Consider the following 20,412-nt stretch of genomic DNA (forward strand, 5'->3'; position numbering starts at 1 on the left):
GTATCTCACTAACGGTCCGCTGTATTTTCCCACTCAGGTGTTCAGCAGTTCTGAGCCTCCGCCGAAAACCACCACACCTGAGGAGTTCATTCGCACCACCAAAGGAATCACCATGGCGACAGCAAAGGCAGTGGCTGCTGGGAATTCTTGTCGCCAGGAAGACATCATCGCCACGGCCAACCTCAGCAGGAGGGCCATCGCTGACATGCTGCACTCCTGCAAGGTGAACAGGAGCTATACAGTATATACACTTTGTATATACATCCTGAGCGCTTGATAACCAATGTCAATGTGGATTTTGAATTTTTGTTTTTATTCTGTATAATTTTGACTTTGAAATAATGGCATAATTATCATAATCTTTTTTTGTGATCACATTTTTATTGAGACTTTACAACCAAAACAAAACATTTACAACCAAAAGCACAACTTTAAAAAAAATAAAAAAATAACTCAAAGTACATAATAAAAATTAAAATTAGACAACAGCAATTACTTACAAAATATACAAAATACAGAAAACATATGTAAGCTAAAAATAATAACAGTAATACAGAAAAACAGAAATAAAATTAAAACAAACCCAACCCAACCCTCCCTCCCGGACATATACACACACACACACACACACACACACACACACACACTCACACACACACACACACACACACACACACACACACACACACACACACACACACATACACACACACACACACACACACACACACACACACACACACACACACAGTGTTCGCTGTATACCATCATTATTATAATTACTTGCCTCTAACTGGACCATGTGAGAACCACCCTGCTCCTTATTGTAACCCATGATAATGACTCTTTCAAATAGTAGTAACAAATAATAATAATAATGATAATAATTCAAACACTGAAGGCATCATCTACCTATTTAATCATTAACCGTGCAACATGCAGTCACAACATTTGTCAGATGTGTCGTTGAGATTTAAATAAAGGTTGAGTTTCAGGGTTGGTTTTGAGTAATGTGTGTAGGAAAAAGGGAAACGGACATTTATGGAAACTCATGTATTCCATCAAGTATAGGAACACAACAAATAAAAAACAATACGAAAATAAAAGAAATATAAAATACAAGGCCTTAGACTCATTGTTCACACTTCATCAATAGTCGAAGCGAGGGATGATTTAATAATTATACATTCATACACACAGTTTAACATTACCTTTAGTGTATTCTTTCCTTACCCTTTGTGCTTATCCAATCAAAACATTGTTCACCAAAGACCATACGATTTCCTCTTTTATGACCATTGTCGTGGCGTTTTAATCCGTTTCTACATTTAATATCCACTTTCCTCTGTCAGGGTTGTGGGTTATGACGGGTTTCTCTTTGCTTCCAAACAAACTTTGCGGAAATCGTTGAAGCGCTGGATCACATCGGATGTATTCTTTGATCCAGGCTGCATACAAACATGAAGACAAACTTCCTCGCTTCAAAGTAACTAAAAGTTCTCCTTATCAAAAAAGAACACGGTCCAAAGACTATACCGCTTCCCTTCCAATCACAAACTCAGCTGTGTACCATTTTCATGCCATATATAGACATATGCACGTCATACCCGACATTTGACAGCAAATAAGTGACACTTAAATTAGCACCTTTTTAAACCGTAGTGTGACTCACTTATATTAATAAGACAAATATTCAAACCATAATGATGAAAGGAAAATGGCTCTAACAAGCATTATATATTTTAACGTGTCCCACTGCCTGTACGGCCAGTGTTTGGTTCCAATGTTATATCTCTCTGTTTGCTCTTTCAGCAAGCTGCGTACCACCCAGAGGTCAGCAAGGACGTCCAGATGCGAGCCCTGCGCTACGGCAACGAGTGTGCGTCTGGATATCTGGGACTGCTGGAGCATGTGCTGGTGGTAAGACATCTCTACCCACGTACCTGAACACACACTCTCACACACTGTAGCTGTTTACAGTGCTGCACATTTCGGTACCACTTTACAATAAGACTACCCTTATAAAGGATTCATAAAGGGTTTATAATTAGGTTATGAATTAGGCTGTAAACACTTTATTAATCATTAAGAACCATTTATAAACCAGTTCTATACATCAACACAGGCTCACTATTTGGCAAGATGACTAAGCCTTATATTGACTACTTAGCGAGAATCAACTCAGTGAACAACAGATACCAAGGATGCTGGCTGATGAAGGAGACGAAGTAAGCTAGGTAGCCAATATAAGGCTTAGCAGTACAGATAGATGTGGTCTCACTATTTGGCAAGCAACCGGTCACAGTTGCCCTGTTTATCTCATGTCTTATAAAAGCTTATTAATGACTTCTAAAGTATTCACAACCTAATTAATAAATGAATGACAAACTATTCGTAAACCCTCTATAAGGGTAGTCTTATTGTAAAGTGGTACCCACATTTCTCCCAGGAATCCCTAAAAGCATGTTATTACTTTGACAGAAGTCTAAATTAGATAGTCCCGCCTCCCTTTCACTGTTACATGTTCTCCTACGCTAACATATTCCCATTTGCGTGAGTTGATAAGTAATGTGTCTCTCGCTGTAGTCATAGATTTAGCAGAATTATCTTCCTTCTCCCACAAATAATGTTTAGTACATTATTTAATTGAAGCGTTATTGCGCCAGTTTTGTTTTACAATAGAGTCAGAAAGTGGTTATAAGGAAGGTTACAAATAAGAACACGTAGAATACACAGAACATTGACTGGATCCTCCACAAAGTCACTCCACCAGTCACATTTACTCCATTTACTGCGAGCTTTGTTCATCATTCCTCACTGTGTATTAAAGGGTATGCAAATAGTCATGTCATAACCTTGCACATGTGACCTTCCTGCTTGTCATTGCACTCGTGTTATTTTAATAGTGCCGTAAAAAGACTATTTTTTAACCAATGACAAAAGGGGCACAAAAGGACATTTCTGTGGTAGGTAAAATAAAATCAATCCAGAGTTTATTCTGATACTGTGCAGTGTTTCCCATACATTGATTTATTTGTGGCGGGCCGCCACAATTAAATATCGTCCGCCACAAATGGATCTCATAAAAAATTATATATATTATTTTTATTTTTATTTTGTTTTGGTCTAATGGATAGTGAGGTGGGCTGATGATCGGAAGGTTGCGAGTTCAAATCCTGCCTGGAACACCACTACTAGTGTGCCCTTGAGCAAGGCACTTAGCCCTCGGTTACTCCAGGGAGAATGTCCCTGTAATTGGTCATTGGGAAACACTGCTGTGGACTGTTTTTTTTTTTATTGCACTTGAACCCAGCTCTGTACCAGAATAAACTCCAATGACTCCACAGATCACATCCACTCTTGTATTCATCCATGTTGTCATATTGTCATAACACCATCTTAAAATATGCTTTATCTCTGATCTCATTTTTCCATCTTTTCGACTGTCATTTCCAGCGATAGCATGATGGCTGCATGCGTACAAACTAGGGCTGCTCGATTATGGTAAAAATCATAATCTCGATTATTTGGGTCAATAATTGATATCACGATTATTAAAAACGATTATCCATTTACTTTGAAAACATCCATTTATTTAAAAAAAATTTGAACAGTATGTTTTGAACAGTTGATTACCGTGAACTTTAAGTATAAATCAACTGAAAAACCAATACAAAAAATAATTTTAAAAATAAATAATTGTTTTATTTCGATTATGTTGTTTTCATAATCGTTGCAAGCCAAAATCGTAATTGCGATTAAAATATGATTAATTGAGCAGCCCTAGTTCAAACCTCTGCTTCCTGTGTGTGATACCAGCAGCTGTCATGTGTTTAAAGACCTCTTTTCTTTTCTTTTCCTTTTCCCTTCGCTTTGTCAATGCTCCTTTTAAACTTGTGGCTCACTGATGTGGGTGCAAGCCGGTGAGTACAGCGCGTGAATGACCTGCACAAGAGTGGCGCCTCACTGAATACTTAATACCACAGACAATGATGCAGAGAGACCTCAGCAGCACGTTAACAGATGTGTGGATGCATGTGTGTACGCACCCAAAGACAGATGGTAGACTATCAGTCTGCTGATGGTCACTCAAGAGTGCTCAAGAGATATGTTGTTCCCAATGCATGGTGTTATCTAACTATAGATATGGAGTTGTACGTAATCTCTATTATTTGTGTAAACAATCTGTCGTGGCTTCCTTCCTTTTCTTTCCATCAAGCCACTAGACGCCTTAAACAGACAGCTCTAACTCGTTTCTTTCATTTAAATTACTCACAGTTTGAAGTGTTGCTTGGCCTCCGATGGTTTGGAAAATGTTACCATGAGTTTGCTCAAAATAAAATAACAAACTTTTGCACATGCAACAAAGAAAATAGGCCTTTACAATATTCAAAAGAAATAGGCAAAACTCAAATAAAATAACAAACAACTTAAGTATTCTTTCTTTCTTGATAATGCTTATAACTTCACAACTTAAAGGGTACTTGTAGGTTTTTTTTGTACGTGTGTACGGTACGTGTACGGTTAAAAACTGTTCCTCAACGGCGTCTCTCAACAGGTTGCCCATCACAGAGGCGCCGTGGGAATTGTAGTCCTTTATAGTGCGTTGACTACAGACTTCACAATTAGGTGGCCTTTCTTATCAAATCAAAAATACTGGCTCTAACACAATCTGTGCATAAATGTTAAATACCTTCCACAAATCTGAAAAATGATTATGCAAATATAAGATGGATATGCAGATATACAAACAAATTCAAGAGAGAAAAATAAAAAATATATATATTTGTTTTAATTTATATATTAAATTGTTTAATGAGTGTAGATCAATCTTAATTATGTCCAGTGTGATTAAGTAGAAGAGAAATGGGATTTGAATACAGTAGTGTGTGTGTGTGTGTGTGTGTGTGTGTGTGTGTGTGTGTGTGTGTGTGTGTGTGTGTGTGTGTGTGTGTGTGTGTGTGTGTGTGTGTGTGTGTGTGTGTGTGTGTGTGTGTGTGTGTGTGTGTGTGTGTGTGTGTGTGTGTGTGTGTGTGTGTGTGTGTGTGTGTGTGTGTGTGTGTGTGTGTGTGTGTGTGTGTGTGTGTGTGTGTGTGTGTGTCCTGCCCCGCCCCGCTGCATGCGTTCTTGTGCAGTTACGTCCTTTGCCTCTATCTCCTCATGACAACACATCTGAATAAACTTGAGCTGGGTATGGCCTGAGCCCTGTTAATGCCCTGCACCTGTCACACACACTGCTCACACACCCAGCTCACACACACACACACAAACACACACACACACTGCATGTCTACCTAGGACAGTCTGAGGACACACACCGAGCAACAGTACAGACAGAAGTACTTCTTAACTTAAAGTGGAGTACTATTAAAATACTCCATTACAAGTCAAAGTAAAAGCAGAATGTCTCTTTTTGACCGTTTTATAGAAAATTATTATTCTCTTTAATCACCAATGCATTTCATATAGTTTTATTATTATATTTTTTCAATTATAAGACAATTTTAGTAACATTTGAAAATACTGTGTGGATACAGAAGTAGAACACGACTGCAGCATATCATGTGCTTTTGTACAAAGTATCTAGAAACTATTAGTGTTAAATAATTGACCAAAAAGTACAATATTTGCCTCCAAAATGTAGTAAATTAGAAGTATATGTAGCATAAAATGGAAATACTCAGTAGTAGCATGTCCAAATATTACTCTAGGACAATACATGAGTAAATGTTACATTTTAACACTGCCTTATTTTTCAATTTGCATTTATTTATACAAGACATACAAGAGCACATAAGCATGGACAAAGCACAATAAAATCACAATTGCAGATATTTACAGATACAAGAATTAGGCACAGACAGTTAGAAAAATAAAGATATAACCCCCAATCCAGTTTATAATAGAATACGTGATTGTCCAGTAACATGTTTAACAGATTTAAAGATTTTTCTAGAAGGTTTTTTACATTCCTCTTTGGTTTTTGTCCTATCAAGGATCTGAAATGAAAGTAATGGATTATGTAATATAACTTTTATTTTCCTACCATTAAGAAATTGCAAAATGCTGCAATTTGATAAATACAACAAGTACATGGCAATAATAAGCATAGATAATGCAGAATGTGAGCGTTTAAAAGGTGGGAAGTAACTAAGTACATTTACTGAAGTACAATTTAGAGGTACTTGGACTTTACTTGAGTATTTCCTTTATATGCTACTTTGAAATTCTACTCCACTACAATTCAGAGGTAATCGTGTACTTCTACTCCACTTCATGTATTGAATACCTTTAGTTACTTCACAGATGTGGATGAATGATGTGAAATATAATCAAGTGTTAAATCAGACTTTAGTTCCACCTGGAGTAAATCCACCAGCTACCCTGCAGTATACAAAGTCATTCAAACTAGCTGCACCTTTACCAGCTTTGAGAACACTTTCATGATCAATCATTATAAAACATATCATATATATTATTCTGAAATGGACCAATCTGCACAATGACTACTTTTACTGTTGCTACTTTCACTATATTTTGATGATAATACTTTTATACTTTCACTTGAGGAACATTTTGAATGCAGGACTTTTACTGTAACAGAGTATTCCTACACTCTGGTACTTCTACTTTTACTCAAGTACAAGATCTGATTACTTCTACTTTTACTCAAGTACAAGATCTGAGTACTTCTACTTTTACTCAAGTACAAGATCTGAGTACTTCTACTTTTATTCAAGTACAAGATCTGAGTACTTCTACTTTTACTCAAGTACAAGATCTGAGTACTTCTACTTTTACTCAAGTACAAGATCTGAGTACTTCTACTTTTACTCAAGTACACCATCTGAATACTTCTCCCACCTGTGTCCCACAGATCATCCAGAAGCCCTCTTATGACCTGAAGCAGCAGCTGGCCTCCTACTCAAAGCGAGTGGCAGGCTCCGTCACTGAGCTCATCCAGGCTGCAGAGGCCATGAAAGGTAGTTTAACCTTTGACCTCTGCCACAACACAAAGACAACAGAACCAAATGAAACTCCTCAGGGTGTCGCTTCCCGTCTCAATTTACCTCTAACAATGTTCTTATTGATTCGCCTGAATGGCACTGCATGTAGCTGGATATTTATAGGAACACACTGTTTAAGTAATAGTCCTAATGTACAATATAACATATATTAGAATTAGATTGAACTGTATTGTCGTAGTACTTGTGCAATGAAATGCAGTTAAAGTCTAACCAGAATTGCATGAGAAGCAGTAAAGAAACATGTTTTTTATAGTATAATATAAGGATTTTGATATGACAGATGTAAAAAAGTTAAAGTATTTACAGTATGAACTATATATATGGGTATACACATTATAAAAAGTAGTCTAGAACTTAATATAAATGCACAATAATGCTGGTATACATAAAGACAGTATATAGCATATACCTGGAAGTTAGCATCACAAGCGCTCCCTACTAAAATATATTGGATTTCGGTTTATTGCAGAAAATAACATAAAAGCAAACACACGTTTTGTTCATCGCTATAATCTCCACATATTAACACCACGTTGATGCATTTTGAAATACAAATGCAATCAGCAGAAGTGAAAAAGCTAACATTAGGCTATAGAGGAACTGCAGCACCGCTAAGCTAAAGGTGGCTAATGTTCGGCGTGATGAAGTTTAGTCGTCTCATTAAGTCATTAGTTACCAACCGCTGGTTTTATGACACATAGAAGCTCCAGACATTCACCAGTGGGGTATCTACCGATGTATTTAATGTTTAAGAACCGCCATCTGACCAAAAACACGTTCAAAAAACCTTTGAGACGAGTGAACAGGAAGTGGTAAAATGCTAACTCTTTTTGGGTCTAAATGACTCATCACTGCACCGCTGTGTGGAAAGAATAATTATGAATACATTAAAGACCGTTTATGACACTTATATAAATAAAGTTTTATTAATAGAATAAGGAACTAAGAACAATGTGCAAAGTCAGCTACTTTTGGGTTGTGTGTGTGTGTGTGTGTGTGTGTGTGTGTGTGTGTGTGTGTGTGTGTGTGTGTGTGTGTGTGTGTGTGTGTGTGTGTGTGTGTGTGTGTGTGTGTGTGTGTGTGTGTGTGTGTGTGTGTGTGTGTGTGTGTGTGTGTGTGTGTGTGTGTGTGTGTGTGTGTGTGTGTGTGTGTGTGTGTGTGTGTGTGTGTGTTGAAGCCACTTGGTGTACATCTTACTGAGTATCAGAAAAGGCAGGCAGTAAATCTCACGGCCTTGTAAGATGTGAGTGTTGAATAGCCCGGCAGCAGGTCTTATTTTGAACCCTGGCAGTCATTTTCAGTGGGATTAGTTCAGAGTACTATAGTTTCTAACAGCGCGGGATACCCCCCCCCCCCCCTAAGGAGTCAAGTACATTGAACCGAGAGGCTATTCCATGAACCCACCTTCTGTCAAATGGAGGGAAAGTCTTCCTCACAGTTTGATGTCACAGATTCATGTAGCCCTGCTGTCGGTTCATGACTTCATTAGAGAGAGATGATGGGGTTTCAAAAGCATTTTAAATTATCAAACACACTCAACTTAATCCTTTCAAATCACTTATCCAATTCATCAAGGCTTCAACTTTCCTTCACTTTAACAGCAACTGAAGACATAAACAAATACACCACAATGTTGCTGTTGTGATCTGCAAGGAGTTTTATAACAGCAGAAACCTGAAAACCTGTATAACAAACACAACATCCTGGAACGTATCCAAAGTGGAAAGTGGTTTTTGTAACCCACCCCTCCTCAGAGATTTGCTATTGGGGCCTTCGTCCTCTGGTGTCATTATATCATGGCAACACACACTGTTTTTTGTGAAACACTGGCTGGAAGACAGTAAGACAACGCCTTGCGCCAAAATCACTGCGAACATATTACACCTTAAATAAATAAACAGTGTTGAAATATTGTTTGCTATAAATAGGATAAGTTATGCAGGATCTGTTAAATAAAATATAGCACACTCAGCAAAATGTGCATTCGTGTGTGATTGTTGTTGATAATTGTGAAGTCACTCACTTGTACACAAAGCAAGGCAATTTATTTATTAATCACATTTCAACAACACCATTTTAAGTTCTAAAATTACATTTAGATATATCAAATACAAACATTTAAAAGCCAAGACAATACAAATAAAAACTAGCTCAAATAGAATAATACAGGTATAATAAATACAAGAAAAAAGGTTGCTGTGCAGGGACATGTACGAATAGACTTTTGATTGATTTGTTTTAAAAGAAGTGAGAGTAGGATTTCTAGGAGGATATAAGGAGCTTAATAACTGCACGCAATACACATAATACTTCACAATACATGCATATTATTATGATTATTTAATATATAAAGACTATATATTATTGAATTACAAGATTAGATATACTTTAGTTGATCTTAAATATTGATGTGTTCAAATGCTCTTCAAAACACAACTGAAAGTCCATGAAACTTGTCTTTCTGTATTTGTGAATGAAGCGCCATCTCCTGGTTAAAACCTGAAATTGAAAATCTGGCAACGCCCTCTTGGAAAATAGTGGGAGGGCTTAACATTCCTCGATACTGGTCTTAGGCAGGTCGTAGGCAGGAAGCTGTAAGCTGGAGTCTGAAATCAGATGCTACATCTGTGGGATGCAGCTCAACTTGCTCCTTACATTAAAAGAAAACTAAAATTAATTAAAAAAAAGATAAAGGTCTGCAACAGAACATAAAAAAAAGATAGAATCTGCGATTTCAAATACTTTCAGGGCTTACACACCTTTTGAAGTGTCTACTACGTTTCAAATGCATTCTGAGACTGACAGCCATACTATCAGAATCAGATATTACCAGGTAGGTTGACACGTACGAGGAATTTGACTTGATGTCGTGGTGCATACATAAAAACATTTGTCAAAGTCAACTTTATTGTGAATCTTTCAGTTTGTGAGTACAGACAGAGAGATCGAAATACTGTTTCCCATAATCTTGAACACAAAAATACAAATATGTATAAAATATGTATATCCTACATCAGTGCTTCTCAAACTTTTTTCAGTAATGTACCCCTTTTGAAACATTTTCTCAGCCAAGTACCCCCTGACCGACCCCGAACATTTTTGATCGAAAAAGCCTATATAAATAATTACAATATAGTGATGTTCCCTCAGTGTGTGATGTATTAACATAACGACATTTTTATAAAACAGATTTTTCCAAGGAGTTTTTCAATTGAAGTAATATTGTGAAAAACTATAAAATACAATGCACACATTTGACATGTTTATATGAGGACCCCCTTGGTGGTTCTAGGAATATTTTATATAAAATTGTGTTTTCTATTTTACTTATTGTACTAAGATTATTTTTGTAATCATGCATGGTATTTTTTTAATGAACATTTTTTAAATATTTTTTTCGAAATCTCACGTACCCCCTGCAGTACCCCAACGTACCCCCAGGGGCCCGCGTACCCCCATTTGAGAATCGCTGTCCTACATGTATACACAATCAACAGACACATTTATACATATGCACACATTAAGATAAAAGCACAACAATCAATATATACAAAATAACAGTCAAATTAAAAACACAGATAGAGAACTATTTTAACAAAACTATAAGAACATTAAAATAATACGCTTTATACAATATTCAGCTAATAGGAAATCTGGGGCAGATAGTTTTTAGGCTCAAATTGTGTGTTTGTCAATTCTCCCAGCTTTTCTTTCTCTTGTACGCCATGTAAAGGTTTTGGGTACCTACTTACTGTATATTGTGTATGTCTTTGCTTTACTGTAATTAAAAGAAAAATTCAAAAATGTGTCTGTGTGTGTGTTGCAGGCACTGAGTGGGTGGACCCCGAGGACCCCACCGTCATCGCGGAGAACGAGCTGTTTGAAGCGGCGGCCGCAATTGAAGCCGCCGCCAAGAAACTGGAGCAGCTGAGGCCCCGCACCAAGCCCAAGGTCAGAGGGCTTTTTACAGCAGCCACACTGAGCCTGTTAGCCTCAGCACAGGGTCACACACACACACACACACACACACACACACACACACACACACACACACACACACACACACACACACACACACACACACACACGCACACACACATTTCCCACATTTGGATCAATAAGGTACTATCTTATCTTAAGTACTTTATTGATCCCAATTTGGGAAATGTTTGTGTTGCAGCAGCATAACAGACATACAATCCACTTTTTTGTTGTCTTCTACATCAACGTGTGTCCCCTCTTCTTCATGTCTCTTCTACATCAACGTGTGTCCTCTCTTCTCCATGTCTCTTCTACATCAACATGTGTCCCCTCTTCTTCATGATCAGATTTTGGCCACTTTATGATGTCATAACGATGTTTTGTCTTATGTAACCATTAGCCAATCACCAACCAAGGTAACCCCCCCCCCCCCCCCCTTATCACCTGAATCTCCTCCTAGAGCACCATTGTGTTCTTTTTAACCAAATGTCTCTCAGAGGGGCGTGGGGAGGGGCTCCTTATTTTCATCTGAAGTAACAGACAGAGAATCAGCACTTTGGAAACAGGGCTGAAACAGAGGGGATTATGGGTAATGCTGCAATGATCTGTTTGGTGTTTCAGCCAATCCGAGACAGGCTCTGTATATATCCGAGACTTATAATATATTGATAAAAAACAGTATGATAGGGGCCCTTTAAATATTAAACTGAATATATAAATGTTAGCATGTGTGCAGCAGATTTTCCTCGCTGTCTGACTAAATGTTCCACATGTGATCTCAGCCCGGTGACAGTGTGTGTGTGTGTGTGTGTGTGTGTAACCTGTGTGTTTATGGACTCTCTTGTAAACAGGAAGCAGATGAGAGCCTGAACTTCGAGGAGCAGATTCTGGAGGCGGCTAAGTCCATCGCAGCGGCCACCAGCGCTCTGGTGAAAGCAGCTTCAGCAGCTCAGAGGGAGCTGGTGGCGCAAGGGAAGGTACGTCCAACAGAGGATGAGTGTTCAGAATGCCTCCAGGCAACATGTACAGTGAACCCCCCACAGACAGAGACATTTATCATAATTTAAAAAACATGATAACACCTACCAGTCTATTCTTTAGGCACAGGATTTGACCCCGTGTACAAGCCAAGACAACTGAACACAAATAAGTGTGTTCATGTAGGACTGTCTCTTGGATAACTATGAACCAGTGCCCGCGTAGATATGAAATACTCCAGAAGCCTGTTTCCTCCCTCCCCCTCTGTCTGTTTCCTATCTGTAATATGTATTTGATGTGTGGTGCTGATCCAGTGTTCTGTGTTTTTAGGTTGGAGCGATCCAAGCCAACGCTGTGGATGATGGCCAGTGGTCTCAGGGTCTGATTTCTGCCGTAAGTCTTCCCCCTTTTAAGGTTCATTTAACAATGTCTCAGAGTTTGAAAGCCCCTCACCGCGGTGCCTTTGCCTCCTCAGGCTCGCATGGTCGCAGCGGCCACCAACAACCTGTGTGAGGCCGCCAACTCGGCGGTGCAGGGCCACGCCAGCGAGGAGAAGCTCGTGTCCTCCGCCAAGCAGGTGTCCGCCTCCACCGCCCAGCTGCTGGTGGCCTGCAAAGTGAAGGCCGACCAGGACTCCCAGACCATGAAGAGGCTGCAGGTCAGCACCACGTCTTCAAGTCTTATTTTCTTTTTTATTTGCATAACAGGTCAACAGTTACAAACCCTCTTACATTTTACTTTTTATTTTTTTATTTCACAAAACAAATAATGCAAGTCACGCATACAAGACACAACAACAATCAAATCTGTGTGTAGCAGAGAATTATTACATTACAAATATAGTTTTTAGTTGAAGTCTGATCAATACGGTTTTACAAACTCAATCCATCCCTTCCAACACTTGTCAAATGTGTCTGTCTTGAGTCTTAGAGCCAATGTGAATGTTTCCATGACAACAATCTTGTGCATCACATTAAACCAGTCTGCTAGAGTAGGACACAAGGATGTCCATAGATACATATCATTTAAAAGGGACCTATCATGCAAAATGCACTTGTGTACGTCTTTTCTACATGAATATGTGTCCCCGGTGTTCCAGGGAACTCACCAAGTGTCAGAAAACACAACCTTCTCTATTTTCCTCCATACCCAAATCTCTTAAAAAGGGGCTGTAACGGATCTGATACAGACTGATCCAGATTTGAACACTTCTATGATGTCACAGAAGTGGCGCTACGGCTATTGGGCCAACTCCACCGATCAGGAGGAGACAGCCACGGACATTGCCATTGGAAAGCGCTGGAGACGCTGTAGTACATATGCCAGGCCTGTAGATGGTGCTGTTCTCACAGAATCAGCCCGTGCAAAGACAGTGTTAAATTCAGCGAAATGAGGAATGGCTAAAATGCATGATCTGTTTGGTATTTTGAAAAATAAAAAGTATAAATATGCCTTATATAGGTATGGTCCTACACTATATTATTCAAATATAGCATGATAGGTCCACTTTAAATTAAGTTAATCACATATTTAAAAGATGTATTTTCACTATAGGGTGTTAATCGCCAGGAGTTCAAAACCTAAATACATTCAAATACAAATCAGGTAAACACACAAATAAATAAAATCAAAGGCTGAAACCAGAGAATATTTAATTTTTCCTGAGAAATATTTGATTGTTTTCAAGAGCTGTTGCAGATTTATTTTCTTCTGCTCACCTTCTACACAAACCACATGTTATGTTCATCAACCTAGAATACATGTTCTCCAATGGTGAGATCAAGTTCTAGTCTCACACCTTGAATGTGAATAAAAAGGTTTACTACTAAGTCAAATCAAGTCTTACATTTCAGAAAGAGTTGAAGAAAGATATAACAATACAACAGACTCAGTCACCCCAGGACATCCAAACTGCAGCAACACTTATTACCTGACGTGCAGCCTCAACACGAAGAGGGCATATGGTTTTCATGTGAGGGCCATTTGTGTCTGAGGTCAGTGTCACACCTGTAGTTCAGTCCATTTCCCCCTCACCATGAAACAAAGGGTCCACCGGTGCCTTGTAGTTCCTGTATGCTTTGTTTCCACACTGACTTCTTACAACGCACCAGCAGGAGGACATTTAAAGTCACATGGGCTGACGAGCAACTCAGTGATTGGCCACATTTGGAGCTGTCATCCTGCATCGTCAGCAGTATTTACACCCACAGAAATGTCTGTCTGTCAAATTCAAATAAGCTTTATTGGCATGACCACAATGACATACAGTATTGCCAAAGCATTGTACAATCACCTAGAGATACAGTTCATAATCGTTTGGAATGTATTGTACATTTTGACCAAAAGCTATTTTCTACACCAGGACAACTCACTCTCTCTCTCTCTCTCTCTCTCTCTCTCTCTCTCTCTCTCTCTCTCTCTCTGTGTCTCTTCCTCTCAAATTCAAATAAGCATTTCCGATTATTTTAGAAGCTGAAAAAAATACCGCTTCGTCAGCCTGACACCTGATATTGTGAAATGCGTAGTGAGATGTTTGACCCCCGTTGTGCTTCTGATCTAAAGTATCTGATGTGGGAACAATGGTCCAATCACAGCCTTAGAGCTTCTGCAACAGCTGCGGTATTTGGACAGTCTATTAATAGGCCGAGTTTGAGTGTTTAGGATTACAGGTGAGCTGATTGATCTGCACAGCTGCTGCATCAGGGTTAGTCTGCTCTATATTTAGCCCAGGTAACAGTGCCTTCAGCTGCATTCCACTCTTTTTAAAGGGCTACTCCTGGATTTATTGCATTTCCATAAAGTTGGACATAGACAGAATAAAAAACGGAGGCTGAGATATCCTGAACACTAGATCCTGCATTTCCCATAATGCAATCTATTTTATATCTAATAAATATCCACACATTTCAAACTTCACACCTGCAGTTTAGACATTTATAAGTGCTGTGTGTGTGTGTGTGTGTGTGTGTGTGTGTGTGTGTGTGTGTGTGTGTGTGTGTGTGTGTGTGTGTGTGTGTGTGTGTGTGTGTGTGTGTGTGTGTGTGTGTGTGTGTGTGTGTGTGTGTGTGTGTGTGTGTGTGTGTGTGTGTGTGTGTGTGTGTGTGTGTGTGTGTGTGTGTGTGTGTGTGTGTGTGTGTGTGTGTGTGTGTGTGTGTGTGTGTGTGTGTGTGTGTGTGTGTGTGTACTGTGTGCAGCTAGTGAGCACATCAGCCTGCCCAGGCCATCTCATATTCTCCGATCCAATCAGCAGTGGCTTATCTCCTCCTCTTCTGTCCTGCAGCTGCCACCGCAGTAATTCCCATACATTTATGTCTACAGGAGCTCTGGAAAAATCCACCAGAGCGCCATGGCTCCAGCACGGGAAACATTAGCCCTGACCTATGATTACACCAGCAGCACTTGCTCTCTTCACTCTGTGCCGTGGTGCTTTTTAAGGGTTGTAATTATTCCGAGTGCGGAGTAACGTACCGTCTCTCTGTGGAATATCTGAGCATCTGAAGAAAGGTTTTTGTTAGACGGTTCCTGAAGGCAGCAGGTGGTTCAGGAAATCAGCTGGCTCATCCACACAGATAAAGGTTTAGTTGGTACCACCTCCAATAATGCAATATCCTTTATCAGAGAACCTGGGAGCGATTACATGATGTTCTGATGGATTTAAAGATGCTAATCCAAATTGCCTTGTCACATAAATTAGTAGCAGTTATGAGTCCTAAAATCTGGAGATGTGTCAGCATGTTGGCACTTCCTGTTTCCACGTTTTAAAGTCCATCTTTCATTTCTATAGGTGTTTTGGTTTGATGCTCGATATGAGGTTTAGTGGATGAAATTTAAACATTTTGATCCACAACATAAAATATGTGAGTAAATACACAACTGGTTTAAAAAACAGCTTTAAATGAGACTAGTTAGCGTCATCACACAGACTATAACCCCCCTTTAGCGGTGGTGACATGAAGCAATGTGACCGTGATGTAGTCTGTTTAGCCTATTGTTAGCTTTTCACTTCTTGGGATTGCATTTTGGCTTCAAACATTAAAAAAGTGGTGTTAATATGTAGATATTATCCTGCTGAAAAAAATATTGGAGTAAAATTCACTCCACAGATTTCCTGCAATAATCCAAAAATACAAAAGGAATATCTCATTGCTTTTTGTCGAGGGAGCCCTTGCTGATCTAAAAAAAAAAAAAAACACGTCATCCCAAAGCCATTTAGCCATTGGCTTGTTGACACTGGTGCGTGAAACATGACAGTGTCCATCCGGCTTGCCGTAGTTGGGTTGCTGCTGTGTGAGTGAAATGTGAGCTCATAGGTCAGTGATGTAGACGGCTGTATTGATTTAATTTTGCATTTCCCAGTTAAAACAGGGTGTTAAGTTGCCCCCCTGACCTCCTTGCTCTAACGCTGTGTTATGCTGTATGTCAGGGCCAGACTAACAGTAACATTCCAGCCAAAGATAAACCACCAGAGGAGGATTCTCTAATGTGTGTGTGTGACCGCCAGCTGAGTGTCTGATTTCAGGCCATGGAGCCGCAAAAGGAGAAAACTCCTCTCCCTCAGAGGCGAGCCGCCCAATGAGACAAATGTTTGGCTTTCAGAGGAGTTCAGCAGTCGTTGCCTTTTACAGATATTCTCAAGCACTCAGCAGGAGAGAAAAAAAACTGTTATGGTTTCCTCTCGGAGCGCTGCTGGAACGTCTCATTCCCTTTCCTGGAGTTGCTGTTTCCAGGCAGCACAGCTGATGGGTCTGCTTCCACATTCCCTCAAAGAAAAGTTCACGAGCCATGGTTACATATATTAGACCGCCGTTAAGCATGCTTTTAGTTCTCTGTATTCATTAGTTTCACAACGACTAACCATAAAAACAATGGAAACAAATACATAAAATAAAAAATAACTTGGAAACATTCGGGTACATTTGCTCCAAATAAGCCGAACCATTGTAAGGGTTTTTTTTTTCAAGCACTTCCACAAAACGTCTTGACCATTTAAAGCTCTCAAATAGAAAAGGGGAATTTCTGTCAGGTAGCTCCTTTTTAATTTCAAGACTAACACACATTTAAAATGTTTTTTGTGTTTGTTTTTCCCCTCAGGCGGCTGGAAACGCTGTGAAGAGAGCCTCTGATAACCTGGTGAAGGCGGCGCAGAAAGCAGCGTTCGACGCTCAGGACGACCAGGCTGTGGTGGTGAAGAGCAAGATGGTGGGGGGCATCGCTCAGGTGAGGAGAACAGACACACTTTCTGAGCTATATATTACTTACATCTGTTTCGGTTTGCATATTATAATATAATCATAATCCAGTCATTTTATAAATATGATTCTGAATTGGGCTATTGTTCACAAGAAAGACTTTTACTTTTAGTTTACGGGCACAACCTCAAAAAAGCCAAATTGAGTGTGGGGTTAAAAGAAAGTGAATTTACTAAGCTACATTTCAACACTGCTATTATTTTATTAATTAATTAATTGATTGTATCAGGGACAGTGCACATCAATCAACATTTCTGTAAAAATGCCATAGTCAGCCAAGAGGCTTTTTTTCATCTGTAGTCCCTGTGAGTAAAGACTCAGTTATGTCGGGTGGAGGTGGGGCTTATGGATTGTTCTGGTTACATCCTGCCCTCTGATTGGCTGTGTGGTGTTGCAGATCATCGCGGCTCAGGAGGAGATGCTGCGGAAAGAAAGGGAGCTGGAAGAGGCCCGGAGGAAGCTGGCCACGATCAGACAGCAGCAGTACAAGTTCCTCCCCTCAGAGTTGAGAGAGGACGGCCAGGACCAGTGAGAGAGGGGGGGTGTGAGGCAGCAGTGATTAGTGGGGCGTTCAGGTCCTTCCCCAGCTACATGTAGGGAGAGAAGAACATCACTCCACCCCACAGAGGGTCACTATCAATCTGGTTCTGTATTTAATTCTTAAAGTCAAACGTGAACTGATGCCAATGATTATACATTTTGATAAAATATATGCCTTCGGTGCTTTTGATTATATATGATCACATACTTTTCCATATATATTTTTCTCTTTTTTTTGTACATGCTTTTTTGTGTGGCTTAAAGTAACAAAAATCCTGCCGGTAAATTCTGCTTTCCTGCCGACTGTCAGATATCAGAGAGATGGAGCAGAGCACGATAAAGGCTTCTATGCAAATTATGCATACTCTATGCACATTTTCTATGCAGACGTTTTTGTTGTGTGTGAGCATGAGGTGAGAGAAACGGTCTCATTACCAGTGATTTTGTTCAGTACTGTATGTAACTTGTCATACTGTATTAAGGAAAATGAAATAAAATGGTAGTTTTTAAAGTTTAGATTTGGACAAATTAACTTTGCAATGTAACAAATCAGAGGGGGAAACCATATTTTTCTAAAGATCAAGCTATGAAATGTATTATAAAGGAATCTTCCAACAAGGTGCCATCTTAGTAAACGTTTTCAGTCAGTATTTTCTCAGTATTTAGGCCTTAGATTAGAATATTTTGTTTGTGTAAAGATTATGAAGCCATATATTTAACTTTGATACATTTGACATCATATTGACTGTATGTGGATGCTCGGTGTTTGTGTTATCTGTGCCAACATTAGTGCCTGACGCAGTGCTTTAGACTTTCCAGAGAATTCCTGCACAGTACAATCACCAATGCTAGTCTGAGTTACTTCTCGTTAGCATGACGTTAGCTCACTGTGTCCCCAGTGTAGCTGTGCTTATAAAGTGCCTTCATACAAATGGTCAGGTATTATCAACAGATACTAACCGTATACCCCTAGATGCACTTCATTTCATAATTTATCAGACCATCATTTCAAACTACCCTTACACCATGTGTGTACAAAGTCGTTATGTTCTCTGACTGAGTATTTTTTCGAACAAACATTGCACAGCATTCCTTATAGTGACTGTAATCATCTGTCTTTTTGTTCTTTTGCTCACATTTTGCCTTCAATTACAGCAGCACCACCTCATTGGCACTGTAACAGATTTATATTCAATAAAGCCAGTTTTCAGTGACACTGTTGACCTCCATTTCTTGACATTTCTCACTGTCTTCACCCTCTTCTGCAGACATTACGCTTCCTCAGCAATATATTAGAGAAAAGTCGATGTGTTTTAATGTAAGTGTTCATAACCAGCATCATTTTCTGATATACTCATACATGATATCAGTCTCATGGACTTGTGTGTGTAATATCAGCTGCAACTCATTCTTAAGGTTTAGTAAGGCATGGCCGGATTAACCCCCGTCTATAGGCCATCGGGCAAAAATAGGTTGCTGGGCCCCTATGAAGTCGTTTCAAACACGAGGTGAATTGAAACCGAGCTTCTCAGATGAGTTAAGTAAAAATATCATGGTTTGGGTTTAATTAAGAATTTTTTTTAAATATAATTTAAGTACAGAACATAAGCAATATTTGTAATGTGACATAGTTAAAGTTATTTATTAGCTCTGTGGTAAAAACTAGCATACAAGAGCTTCACGTTTTGTTCAACGAGATAAAATACATCAGTTAATACACCAATGGTGAAAGTCAAGTCTCACAATTGATTAAATGAGACTACTAAACGTCATCAAACCGAACATTAGCCGCCTTTAGCTTAGCGGTGGTGACGTGAAGTCATGTGACCATTCTGTAATTCTTTCATAGTCTAATATTAGCTTTTTACTTGTGCCGATTGCATTTACTCTTAAAAGTGTTTTTAATAAGTAGAGATTTAACTGCTGAACAAAATGTGTAAGTATCATACACGTGCTTTTGCTACAGATCCTATTTTCTGCAATATTCTAAATTCCAATGGAAATATGCCATTGCTTTTTGTCGAGGGACTCCTTGTGATGGTTACTTCCACGTCATCACTGCACCACTTTATTGTGCTTCAGAATAACATTTTGTGGCAGCCACACAAGAGGGGTTTTTGAGTCCCCTGGAGATCCAGGGTTCTCATAACTCGGAGCAGACAATAAAGTAAATGTACTCAAGTACTGTACTTAAGTACTGTAAATACTTTACCTGAGTAATTTTTACTTATAATATTGCTACTACCTTTTTAGAAGCCAAATTTTTCATTTTTACTCCTACTCTTATCTTAAAATGATAGTTCCTTTACCGATTAAGATAATTAACTAATACTCAAGTGCAGTAGCCTACAAGTACCAGTAATTAAATACAGTATACGAGATTTTGTCATTTGATATCAAAACAGTATCATGAAAAAAGTCTGAATATCGCTGATTATGAAGAAAAATATCAAACATAATTGATTCACATGATCTCATAGGCTACTTTTTATCCAGACAAGAGTTGTTTAAGAGTTCTGTCTCAGGTGGAGAGCTGACCCACCTGCCTGTGATTTACACACACACACACACACACACACACACACACACACACGCGCGCGCGCGCGCGCGCGCCAGACAACTCTAGGTGCCTAAAT

General features: G+C 39.1%; 1 protein-coding gene across 2 annotated transcripts in view; it reads left to right on the plus strand.

Annotated features, from left to right (window-relative positions):
* tln1 (talin 1) overlaps positions 1–18,992 on the plus strand; it is a 58,641-nt gene extending 39,649 nt beyond the window's left edge. For both annotated transcript variants that reach the window (XM_079659433.1, XM_079659434.1), the window contains 9 exons: positions 38–223; positions 1,813–1,920; positions 6,878–6,983; positions 10,855–10,979; positions 11,861–11,986; positions 12,318–12,380; positions 12,463–12,645; positions 17,079–17,204; positions 17,634–18,992. In XM_079659433.1, the coding sequence (XP_079515559.1) occupies positions 38–223; positions 1,813–1,920; positions 6,878–6,983; positions 10,855–10,979; positions 11,861–11,986; positions 12,318–12,380; positions 12,463–12,645; positions 17,079–17,204; positions 17,634–17,768 (1,158 nt within the window). In that variant the 3' untranslated portion in view covers positions 17,769–18,992. The remainder of the gene's footprint in view (positions 1–37; positions 224–1,812; positions 1,921–6,877; positions 6,984–10,854; positions 10,980–11,860; positions 11,987–12,317; positions 12,381–12,462; positions 12,646–17,078; positions 17,205–17,633) is intronic.
* The last annotated feature ends 1,420 nt before the right edge of the window (positions 18,993–20,412 follow it).

The sequence above is a fragment of the Notothenia rossii genome (assembly GCF_949606895.1).
Source record: "Notothenia rossii genome assembly, chromosome: 11".
Taxonomy (NCBI): Eukaryota; Metazoa; Chordata; class Actinopteri; order Perciformes; family Nototheniidae; genus Notothenia; species Notothenia rossii.